General features: G+C 37.1%; 1 protein-coding gene across 1 annotated transcript in view; it reads left to right on the top strand.

The window, feature by feature from the left end:
* LOC149030890 (uncharacterized) overlaps nucleotides 1-12,440 on the top strand; it is a 56,223-nt gene that overhangs the window by 40,348 nt on the left and 3,435 nt on the right. The window contains exon 3 of the mRNA XM_089177279.1: nucleotides 9,683-9,761. Within this exon, the coding sequence (XP_089033405.1) occupies nucleotides 9,683-9,761 (79 nt within the window). The remainder of the gene's footprint in view (nucleotides 1-9,682; nucleotides 9,762-12,440) is intronic.

Raw genomic sequence — 12,440 nt, 5'->3', positions numbered from 1 at the left:
AGAGAGAGAGAGAGAGAGAGAGAGAGAAAGAAAAGAGAAGGAGGAAGAAAAAGAAGAAGAATAAAGCAAAAGGAGAAGATAAATGTATAGTGGTGATAGTAATAGTAGTAGTAGTAGTAGTAGTAGTAGGAAGGGTAATCCTTTTGCTGATGTGTGTTACGAGGTCCACCCGCCCGCGCACTCATCATCACCGAGATAATGGAGTGGGCGGTTCACGAAGGAGAGGAGATGCTGGATGCTTCGGGACCCAGTCCACAGAGATTCACAACAAAAACCACCACTCAACGACCCTGCCCCGACTTGCACGACCATAAAATCATCCTAGTTCGCTGCCACCCCACTACCACCATCCTCCTCCTCCTCCTCCTTCTTCTTCTTCTTATTCTTATTCTTTTTGCAAGTCTTCTTCTTCTTCTTCCTTCTCCTCTTCCTTTAGCACCAACAAAACAGACAACTTCAGCGAATTGCTTGCGACCTCGCAATAACAACAACAACAACAACAACACGACGATCGCGTGCAAACTGCATAGGGGTCTGTTGATTGCAGGACAACAACATCCCCAATGATGACAATCGATTTCAACGCGTAGAAATAACATCTACGATCATCTTCCTTATTACTTTTTATCTTATTTTCTCTATCCTTTATTTCTTTCTTTTATATTTTCCTTAATGTCTCTCCTTGTTTGCTTCTAACTCTACTGAACTCTGAAGTTAGACGACAGGAAGAAACAAGCGTGAAATATTTACTCGTAGCAGTCTCTCATATATACCATCTCGATCGTGACCAACAGTTGCTTGATAGAATAACTAATTCGAAAATTGTCAGTTGTTCTTTGATGATCAACAGAAGAACGATGATTTGTCATAGAAAATATGACTCGCGTCTGACAACCTATCAACAAATTGTCCTACGAAAACAAAAATAAATAATCAAATTATATTGTGAATTATATGTTCCAAGTATTGCAATGAGGTATGACGAATGTCCAACCCTCCCCCTACCCCTATCCCTCTCCGTACATTGTCCTCTGAATCTGGAATCCCGATAGTTGATTGGTTCGCAAAATTTTAATAAGCCGTCCAACGATAGGTCGAGCCAGTACGCATGTCTCTTAACTGAGTGTCACCAAAGGCAGGCGCACCCGACACACACCCTTGGTGACATAACTTTCCCTCTCTTTCGTGTCCTCCCAACGTCCCTCGATTAACTCTATCTCTCTCTCTCTTTCGTTTAAACGTAGCCCAGGTCTACCGAGTACGACCAATGCGTTTTCGGCGCATGCGCTTTCAAGCTAAGGAAGGTTAAACGTGCACACTCCTCCTCTCTGGCCTCTTTGCCCTTCGAAAAGGGAGGTTGTACTCCTCCTCCTCCTCCTCCTCCTACTACTCCTCCTAACCCTCACCTACACCCTCACCTACACCCTCACCCTCACCTTCACCACCCATTCTCGTTCACTCGTACTTACGTATATATACCAACGACCACGAGAAACTCTGTTCTCCGTGGAGAACAGATCGAGACTATCGCGATATTGAATCTCTTCTCTTTTTCTTCTTCTTCTTTGAACACGCTCGTTATTCGACCGGCCAATCTGAAACTCTCGGTCTGGATCGTTAAGGACACACTGTCTCTCAATGATTCCAAAGAGAATTTTCAAGTCTCGTTAAATTTATCAACCAAACATCTTTTCTGATATAATACCTTCATAATTTCTTATAATCATACACTTTGATTTGTATTTTTATTATTTTCAACTTACTGATAAAAACATTGGAAGATAATCTCATAAATGAGTGACTAGCAAAGGAAAGATGGGGTACAAGTAACTTTTATGTTTGTAATTTCAGATAACTACTCAATTATATCTTAAATTGTTTTTAAAAAAATGTTACTTTTACCTCATTTCTTTTCTAATCGATTAGATAGGTCTTTCAGACTCCATTAACATACTTAACAACACCGAATGACAAAATAACCTGATGAAAAATGTTCATTAAACATAAGATCATGTAAACAGGGTATAAGAAGAAAATAAACCCTATTTAATAGAATCACATGATCACGTATGGTTCGTTAGGTTCCTAGATAAGCAGCTAGAGGATGAAGATTCGCAGAGGATGGATGAGGTGACCCGGGAGAGGAAGTACTCTACGGAATCCAACGTAGAGTCTCTTGGATCGATACGAACGGCGCGCGCTGTGTCCCCGTCTGCCATTGGTCATAGCAAAACCTAGACGTGCCTGCTTTTCTCCTTTCCTCTCCTTCTCGTTCACTCCAACTCCCACTCTCACCCTCTCTTGTTCTCTTGGACCCCCTCAACTCACCCCTTTGGTACTCACCGTACTATCTACGTTCACCTCTAGCTGCCAGCTACCAGCAAAAGCTCGACCTCCCCCTTTACCCTCTTCCTACCTCCTCCTCCTCCTACTGCTACTGCTGCTACTCCTCCCCATCCTCCTCCTCCTCCTCCTCTTGTTCACTCACACCCACTCCTCTTTTCCGTCTCTCAGCTACTTTCTTTCTCTTTCCTCCCTTTTTCCACCACTTTTTACTCCCTTTTTGCGCAACACGTCTCCAGTCGAGACTGCACTATTACTATTCCACGCATCGACTTCCATCCCCGTCCGATCATAGATTCAACGTAGAGAGAAGAGCTCTTGCTCTAGCTCTAGCTAGCTAGCTAGCTAGCTTGCTAGTTTCTCCTCGAAACTACTTCTACTCTTTATCATTTCATCCGGTATATCTAACTAGTTCAGAAACGAATAGAGTACTCTTTATTTTCTAATTCTCTGCAAAATCTATATTCTATTTTTTTTTTTTTTTAACATATGAGTGCACGTGTTAAACATAGTAGTCAAATAGTCGTAAAAAATAGACTTAACTGAATTGCAATGAAAATTGAATGAATTATTAGGAAAAAAAAAAAACCTTTAAAGGATTCTCTCGATGAAGTAAAAGTCTTAGAAAATGTTCAAGTCGTTTCGTGAGAAATAAAAATCTAAAGAGATGATTAACACGTCCTCGATCTCTTTCTATCTTTGTTTCAAATAGAAGTGAACGGGAATAATCCCACGATGACTGTCAACACGTTCAGAAATACATTTCCAAAGAAGGTAAACGAAGCTGACTGCTCCCATTAACGTTGACTGTTTTATTCGCATTGGTATTGGTAGTAGTTGGTTAGTTGGTAGTTGTAATCGTCGTTCATCGTTTTCGTCGTCATCCTCGTCTTCGTCATCGAGCCCCAAGGAGTCTCTCTCATATAACCCCACGCTCGGAAATGGCTTTTGAATATGGATGAGTCGAGCGGAGAACGGACACACTCTCATGCTCAACGCACGGAGACATAATTGCCTTAATTAACGCTAATATGTTAAATCGCTACGGTTTCCCTTTGTCCATCGCCGGTTTCTAGGCTAACCCAAGAGACCCAAGTAAGACTTTGTCGTGAACGGTCTCGCAAAAGCGCGCACCAATGAATGAATACACAAGCACCACCTGTGCTACTTGCATACGTTATTAGAAGAGTTAAAGGAAAGGTAGATAACGTTCGTGAGCGCCGATGCATTTCCATCCTTAAAGAAATATCACGGCGAGAATGCTAATCTATTAAACTGACAACTGACTATACTTATTATTTTATTACATTTATATGCAAATATTGTAAAACCTGTTCATATTTAATATACAAAATTGTTAATCATTATAAAAAAGATTTAATACAACAAAATTGCAAATCTCCTGCATCTCAAACAATCGAACAATTCAATTACCTATTATGCCAATCAATAAAGAAAGAAATAATCAATGAACTCTACACAATACTTCCAGCAGTGTCATCATACACACTGTTAACACGATGTTTAAATCCCATTTAATAGGACAACGTGTATGTAAAACCAACCCATCAACTCATCTATCTCATTAATTAATCTGACAAACCAAGTAAACACCATTATATTAAAGACACTAAAGATCAGTGAGCCTCGAAGAGAGTGAGGAATGAAAAAACAAAACAAAAACTGATAAAATAGAAAAGAAAGAGGTAGGGAAAGGGAAATACAACGGACGTCTAGTTCGTCCGGTCCCCATAAGTTCAGGACATCCTTCGAGAAGGTAGCGAGGCGTGCTAAAGGGTAAGGAACCGCCGACAGAAGAGGACTCCCACTTCCCCTCCCCCAACACTCCTCTTTTTTTCCTCCTTTTCCGCCCAGTTCACCCTTCCTAACTCTTCTTCTTCTTAGTCTTCAACTACTCGAACTTCTTCTTCTTCTTCTTCTACTTCTTCGGGGTGCTTCGAACTGCGTTGGAGAATGCAGATACATAAATTCATGAGCGAAGTAACAACCAGTGACGCCACGCTAGCTTCCGTGCCGCGTTGAACCGCTTGGCAATCGTATTCATGAACCGACACGGTAATTAGGGACACTAGCTCGCCTCGCTAGCGGAAGTCGCCTCGAGAATCCTCCCTACCACCCTCCCCCTCCCCCTTCCCGCAACTAAGGAATATCGCCGGAAATACTTATGCATTCCGTTCGTTCGTTCGTTCGTTCGTTCCTTCGTTCCTTCGTTCGTTTCGTAAGAAAACGCGAGAATTCCAAATAACCCACACGACTATCCTGTCCGTTTTCTGATGTCTAATGTCTTCAGAGTTCGATAAACTCTTCATCCTAAACATTCTATTAGATATTACTGAACAAATGTTAAACCTAGTTGAAGTATCGAAATATAATAATATTCTAATGTCATTATAAACTCATGGTTTAATTGCATCAGTAAATTATTGATCATTGGAATAGTGTATACGTGAACTTTGATGTAATACCAATAAAAAGGTTTTCTTTTATTATGACAATTTCAAAATGTTCTGATAATCCATACACTGAACACTTATATTTAACCAATACTTGTCTAGAAATAATATGAACAAAATTAATAACGAATAATAGGATTATACTTTAACACTGTTAGAAGACAAAAATACTTGCTAAAAAAAATAAAAAAGAGAGAGAGAGAGAGAGAGAGATAGAAGAAGATCGTGGGACGTTAGAACTAAGCGTGAAGATGTACAGAGCGTATTATATGGGTGGAAGCCAATTATTCGTACGGCTGACCCTGAAGGCAATGATAACTTCGGGCGGCGCATAATTTTGAGCTGCAAGAAGTAAGAGAGTAAAAAAGAAAGATAGAAAGAGAGAAAGATAGCAGTACGTAAAGTTTGCCGAGCTTATAATGAAGATATAACCAAGCCGGACTGCCGAGACATCTTTACGTCCGAGACGTTGCTTGGCTTGTTACTCGCTTATGGGTACACATGAGACTACGATACTCTTTCTTTCTCTCTTTTTCTCTCTCACTGTCTTATACATACTCTTTGAAAGTCTCCCTTTACCAGCTGATCCTCTCTTCGTCTTCACTTTCTTCCTTTATTTTTATCTTCTTCTTCTTCTTATTCTTCTTGTTCTTGGTTGGTTGGTTGGTTGGTTGGTTGGTTGCTTGCTTGCTTTCGGTTTCTCTTTCCTCTCGAACGTTCCGCACGAGCGTTGTTGTTAATCAAAGACCACGAGCAATAACGACCTGTACCACCCCACCGCGGGACCATTTAAATGCTCGGTCCCACACCAACGAGAGAAACTCTGTATGTCCACCTATAAGGCCCACTACAACCCCCCTTCTCCTCCTCAAGATCCCCCGAGATCGACGATACCCGTTAAAGGTGCCTCGCTCTCGACACTTTAAAACGCGAGAACGCGACGTTCAAACGATTTACGCGAATACTCTCGTACCTATATACATACATAAGAGTTGAATCGATAAATGGAAAGAGAGAAAGACTAAGGGTGAGAGAAAGAGAGAGAGAGAGAGAGAGAGAGAGAGAGAGATAGGGCTGATCAAGAAAAAGGGGTTCTTTGATAACGAGCATTTTTATTTATATCAAACATATAATAATTATTTTATATAATTCTTCAATTGATTTTTATTTTTATTATTTTATCTTGAACAATGAGAGTGTCCCATATTTTTTTTTATTTTTAATAATAAAATATTGAATTTAAAATTTATGTTAAATTTATTCAAATAAAACAACTATTAAATATATTTGAAAATAATCGTTCGATTAGATGTTTGGTTAAAAAGATAGTTGAATTAGATTTAAAAAAAAAAAATACTATCGAGATAAAAGTGAATTTAAAGGAATCTAATTGTCGCGATGGATAAGGATTTTAACATGAGCGAACAAATATTATGAAACATTGACTGACAGAAATCCATTTATCCGTATCGCAGAACGTAAGCGGGCGGGTGAAGGAGGGTTGGATTGAAAATCGGCTCGATATATCGGCTCGGTTTGCAACGAACCAACGTGGCACCAAAACTACGCGAATCATTCTATCGCCGTTGTTCATATCAATACAATCCTAATTGAACACGATTCGATATTCGACGAGTTAAATAATTGTCTTTCGGTTATAAAGCCGAAATTCGCGTGAACGTTAATCACCATTTCGCTCTCTCTCTCTCTCTTAATGGAATATGAAAAAAAAATACGCGAAAACGTAAACGCGTAAATTTAATATAGGTACACATATAATAGCAATAGCAACAACAACATAACCATAGTATATATACAACTTGGATAGAATTTTATCATTCGTTGTATATCTCATTGATAGATATGAAAAATATATTTGACAGTATGGTATGCGAGAATTCGATAGAAATGAAATATTTTGTTAGCTTCGTGCTTTTATCGATGCACGTCGTTTCATAGTTTTATTATTATTTTTTTTTTTTTTTCTAAATATTTTCACATCTCAACTGTATAAAACATACGTACAATGAAAAAGAAATCCTTCGTTAAAATTTCTCGCAAAAAAAAAAAGAAACGTAACAAGAATTTTCTAATCTGAAAAATCATTCTAACAATGTTTAAAACGAACCAAATCGTATTTGACTATAAATGAAAGGTAAGATTACTTTAAGAACGTTAAAGGGTTAAACGAATTGACCAATTGTGAAGGTAAAGAGCTCGATCAAGTAGTGTGTATGTACACACTCAGCAAAAACTTTAGTTGGATATGTTATATGCATAAGAGTAATGCATGTACACTAACACATGACAAGAAGGAAGACAACCAGGAAAGATATACCACGCCTAACCCGTGCAACCAGCGTGAACCAGACGAGATTCGCATTATAATCCTATTACAGATTTACTTTCTTTTGTGGTACATTTAAATCCACCACCTTTCTCCTCCTCCTCCCCATCTTCATTCGACGTCGACGTTATATTTTTTTTTGGGTTTAATTCTTTTTATTTCTTTCTTTTTTTTTCTTCTTCAACTCCTTCCTTGGTTTCATCCTCGTCTTATTCTTCATCATTTTACTCTTTCTTTCTTCATACAATTTCGTTGTTCTTGTTTTACACCAGTACTACGGCCAACAACCTGCTCTGACGGCCGCGCGTAAAATTGGCCGGAACGCATTTTTCCATTAGGCCGGTACCCAAGCCACGTTACAAATTATAGGTGTACTCTTATTGGAGAGCTCCGATGAAACGAGGGAACCGATATGCGCTCTCTCGGACGTTTTCCCTTAACCTTAACTTCGAGTTCGAAACGACGTAAGACGAAGACGAAGACGAAGAAGTAGACGAAGAAGAAGAAGAAGAAGAAGAAGATCAAGAATAAGAATAAAAAGAATAAGAAGAATAAGAAGAAGGAGGAGACGACGACTTAAGACGGAGTGATGACGTCTTCGTCGTTCGAACGAGCAAAAACCACCAAACCGATTCCGTAAACACGCTTGCCCTTTTTGAAACAGGTGCTCTCCTCCATTACCGTCCAACTATTTCATTTTTGTTTTCTCTCTTTTCCTTTTTTTTTTCTTCTCATATTCTTCATTGAAAAGATTAAAAAGAAAAACGTTTAGAGTCATCGAGATTATTACACGAGCATACTTAAAGATAATAATGCGTTTGTAATAAGAAATATTCGTTATAACACATCTGTATCTTTATATAGAAAAATTCACTGTCACAATACGTTTTTGTCCACTAATAATTCAAAAACTACAAAATTAATCTTCATTCATGAAATTATTCTTATTTTCTGCAATTTGTTCCAACTTAGAATATAAAATAGTTTTTTATTACTAATTTTAAGGATTTATTATTTATAGGTTATCTAAGTCTCTAGTTACTGTAAATTTTCAATAGATGACAAATGTATTACAATTGAATTATTTCAATTTACATACGACATAACCTAACTTTTTCTATTTTCTTGTGTATTATTATTTTATGTGTTGTTATAATTTATTAAATAGTTTAGAATTATATTAAATCAATGTTTTATAACAAAGCCACTACAACGCGTGACCAAAGTACCCTATAGTTATATATATATACATTCGTTATACTTTTGAACTACTGTAGTATATCATCGTAGCATATATACCATGCGGAAATCAGTATATCTACGATCCCGTTTCACGAGTAGCCGAACTAATCGATGATCGCAACTTCCATAGGCAACGGAAAACCGGCAAATGCGATTTTAATGTCGACATTGGCGTAGAGTGGTACTAGGTATCATCTTAAAGGTATATCAAACGAATGAAATCCATTCTACCCATCCGTTCTCCTATCGTTAACGACATCATTCCTACGAAAGAAAATAAAACGTACAGCATCCGGTAAAAAGCTTCAAATTTTTAACCTAAATTCCATAAAACTGTAAAATGCAATGTTTTTTTCTTTTTTGAATATATACTATACCACACTTTAGTTATTGAAACTACTAATGATCAGTAAACGACCCTACCACCCAACCACCCCTTTTTTCCTTCACATCTACCAGAAGAAGACCCTTTTTCTTTTCCGCTTATTATATCACGCTATGAAGATTTCCCTTTTCTCGGTCCCTTTCCCTACTCCTACACCCACCTCCTATTCTTCCGAACAACTCATCCCCGTTTATTCGAAGCTAAAAGGATTTGGCAATAAACAACGGTGAGTCTCAAAATTAGCCGTAGAGGGGTGCTGGGCTCTTGCAATCTACGCGAAAACACACACCCCCTACTCTCTAAGTCATCAGTTCGACCTTACTTTCCTTTTCTTTCCATTCCTACACCCATACACCCTTCCTTCTTCATTCCCCACACCCACACCCACCCCCCTATCCGCTTGGTTAAGCTGCTCGATGGATTAGCGATGTACCGGAAAAAGAAAAAAACAACAAAAAAAGATGAGAAAGAAAGAGAGGACAATGTTATCCCCTTGCTAATGGTTGCTCTAAACTTTTTTAAAGCACTATCATCTCTTGCACTTTTAATTTTAATAACGACTAACCGTAAATATCTTCACGAGGACATTTATTCGTTCTTCGAATATGAACCTAAAAAAACTGAACTTTCGTGTTAACTTTGTTAAATGTAATTTATAATAATGCATTCGTTTTAATGTTTGTCAAATATTTTCAATTATTAACTTAATGTAAATTATAAGTATTAAGAATGATTTGATAATGATACGAATGACATCGATAAATAATATATTTATTCATTTGAATGATATTCTAATGTAACTGGAATAATTTAATTTTGTTAATACTTATAATTAAATTTTTCGAATGTTTATTTTTTGTCAAATAATAATTGTACAATTGAACGTTTCAGGTTTCCAGGAACGCGGCAGTATTGAATAACAAAAATGAGACTAGAAATGATACCTTAGAAGCTACGATCAAAACTGACAGTAAGTGTATCTAATTACCCGTGGCATTTACGTCAACGTTTACAATGATTTACAGCGTGATTGTGGTTGCGGCGACCTTCGCCGTAATAGCAAAAGAGAGAGAGAGAGAGAGAGATTAAAAAAAAATAGATAGAAAGAAAAAGAAAAAAGAAGAGTCACGAATCGTAGAGAAGGAAGGAAGGAAGGAAGGAAGGATTGGAAAAGAGATGAGTGGTGATGGTGGTTCTGGTGGTGCTGGTGGTGCTGGTGGTGCTAGTGGTGCTAGTGGTGGTGGTTACGGTGGGGGAGGAAAAGGGGAGGAAGATGAGATGAACTAAACGGTTCACGGCTAAAAACTTGTAAAGGATTCGGTCATTTATCATGATGTTGCCAAGCCGCGGGGCACTGCGGGAACGAAAAGGGGAGGAATATAATCCACTGGACAGGCTAATCGCGGACTAACTATCCACATATTATCCACAATAATTCCACGTTAGCGGGGTGGGCACTCGTGGTCGAGGGTTCACCGGCTGATCGCTCTTGCGTATCGAAACCGGGATAGAAACGAACACACACCGGTGTATAACCTCAAACATCATTTTTCTAACCTATAACACTCGATTCTTAGAAATATCTACTTTTCTAAATATTTTGTTTTCTTTTTTTTTTTCATTTTGCTCATAAGAAATTAAAAAAAATAAATAAAAAATAAAAAGCCAGTTGTTAATTCGACTGTACTTTGATTTTGATTTGAAATTAAAATGAAATTAAAGGAAAATTGATTGAAACAAACTGATCCTGAATGATGTTTGTTTGTTTTCTTGTTTTAAATTTAAGTCTGGCAGATCTATTTTATTCTTCTTTTTTAGATGAACGTTTGTAAACTAACAAATAATAAAAAGAGAAAAAGAAAAATGGCAACGAGAGTATTATCCTCGTGGTAGGATAATTTGTATGTAATAATAACGTTGAAACCATAGGAAAATTTCGTGATAGTATAAAGCGAGTGGAGAGTTAGGATTTTCGGTAGCCCAGAATGCAAATATAACGGGTCGGCGTAACGTTAGAGTATTTTTCTACGTAGAACAGACTGCATTAAACGTGGGGGCCCCCGTAAATATACCCCGACATGTGGGTGCAATTTTGAAGCTTGTCACGCGTAAATAAAGTGAGCTCGACCGTGGAAATTAATTAGTGTACCAAAGGGCAAAACGTAGAGAAAATTGGCAGCATCGGATTGCAAGTATAATTGGCGAACAAATTTAATTAGTTACTCTGTTCAACACGTAGCACATTCGCAAAATATTACGTGAGTCCGTGCTAACAAGTATTAATTAATGCAAAATAATGGAACGCGAGCGCTGAGTTATTCGATAACTCCGATTGTAGTCACGATTGATTTCAAAGAATAGGATATATATATATATATGTGTGTGTGAATGTGTGTGTGTATATATATTTAAAACGAAAAAAAAAATACATAAAAAAAAGCTGATATTAAGTTTCCACGAGTAAAATACACGTTACATTTAACGAAACATCCTTGCAATGTTAGCTTCGTTATATCATTCATTGATTTATTATTCATTTTATTGAATCTAATAAGAAACGAGATAAAAATGACATTAAAAAAAAAAATAAAAAAAGATGAAATGTTTGATTTTACTTTAACATCCCCAAATTTCTCGTTACAATAATAACAATTATTTTTTCTTTTTTTTCCCATTGATCTAATCAATTTTTTCTTTATACGAGAATCTTAGTTATAAAGTTACTTTCTCCTATTTAAAAAAAATAAATAAAATAAAATAAGAATAAATAATAAGATAGAACGCGAAAGAGACATATGGAGGGGATTGGTTGTTTCGAACAACGTGTTAGAGGTACACATATAACGCCTTCAAATTACAGACTAGTCAAAGTCCATCCATCATAACTGGGTCCTCGAAACTTAGGGTCCCCGTTTGCAACGCCCAAACGTTTAAGTCGTTAGCAATTTCCTGCACGGGGGATCATTTTCAGGCCCAAATTCCATATGGCCCGATAATATCCAATAATATCATCGACCTCCTCCTTCACAAAAGTTTTTACCTTACCCCGTTCCCATTCCCGTCAGATCGAATCCACGAATTTATCGTTTCGCGATAAATTATCGGAACCTCTTTACGTCGACACGACTAAAGTTAATTAACGGACGAATTCTTTCCTTCCTCAAAGAACCCCTCCTCCTCCCCCCCCCCAATTCTTTTTTTGGGTTATCGTTTTATAATTTGTTTCCCTTCTCTCTCTCTCTCTCACTCACACATGCAGACTCTTTTTTTCTCTCTGAGTTTCTTATCTTATCTATCATTAATTATATCTATGCCTTCTATGCCTCCTTTTGATATTTTTTGTTTTTCTTTTTTTGTTCATCAACAATTTTTGATTCATGAATATAAAATACAAAAATATATTTGTCGTGTCTTTTGTTTATATCAAAATTATTATATTTTTTTAAAATACTTAACCTTTTTATCGATAATCTATGTATCGTTAGTAGATAATTGTGACTGTAGGTGGAGGTAGTTGACAGTAATGTTCGAGTAAAGCTTAGTAGGTAACGTCGTAATCTGCAATAGCGGGAATTACGAATTGTATATTATTTTTAACATGAAATATTTAATTGAAACAAAAAAACGTATTATTTGTTAAAAAAAAAAG

This window comes from Polistes dominula, unplaced genomic scaffold (genome assembly GCF_049000335.1).
Source record: "Polistes dominula isolate Pdom_NZ unplaced genomic scaffold, Pdom_raw_medaka contig_20, whole genome shotgun sequence".
In the NCBI taxonomy this organism is placed as follows: domain Eukaryota; kingdom Metazoa; phylum Arthropoda; class Insecta; order Hymenoptera; family Vespidae; genus Polistes; species Polistes dominula.
This window is presented reverse-complemented; position numbering and strand designations above follow the sequence as displayed.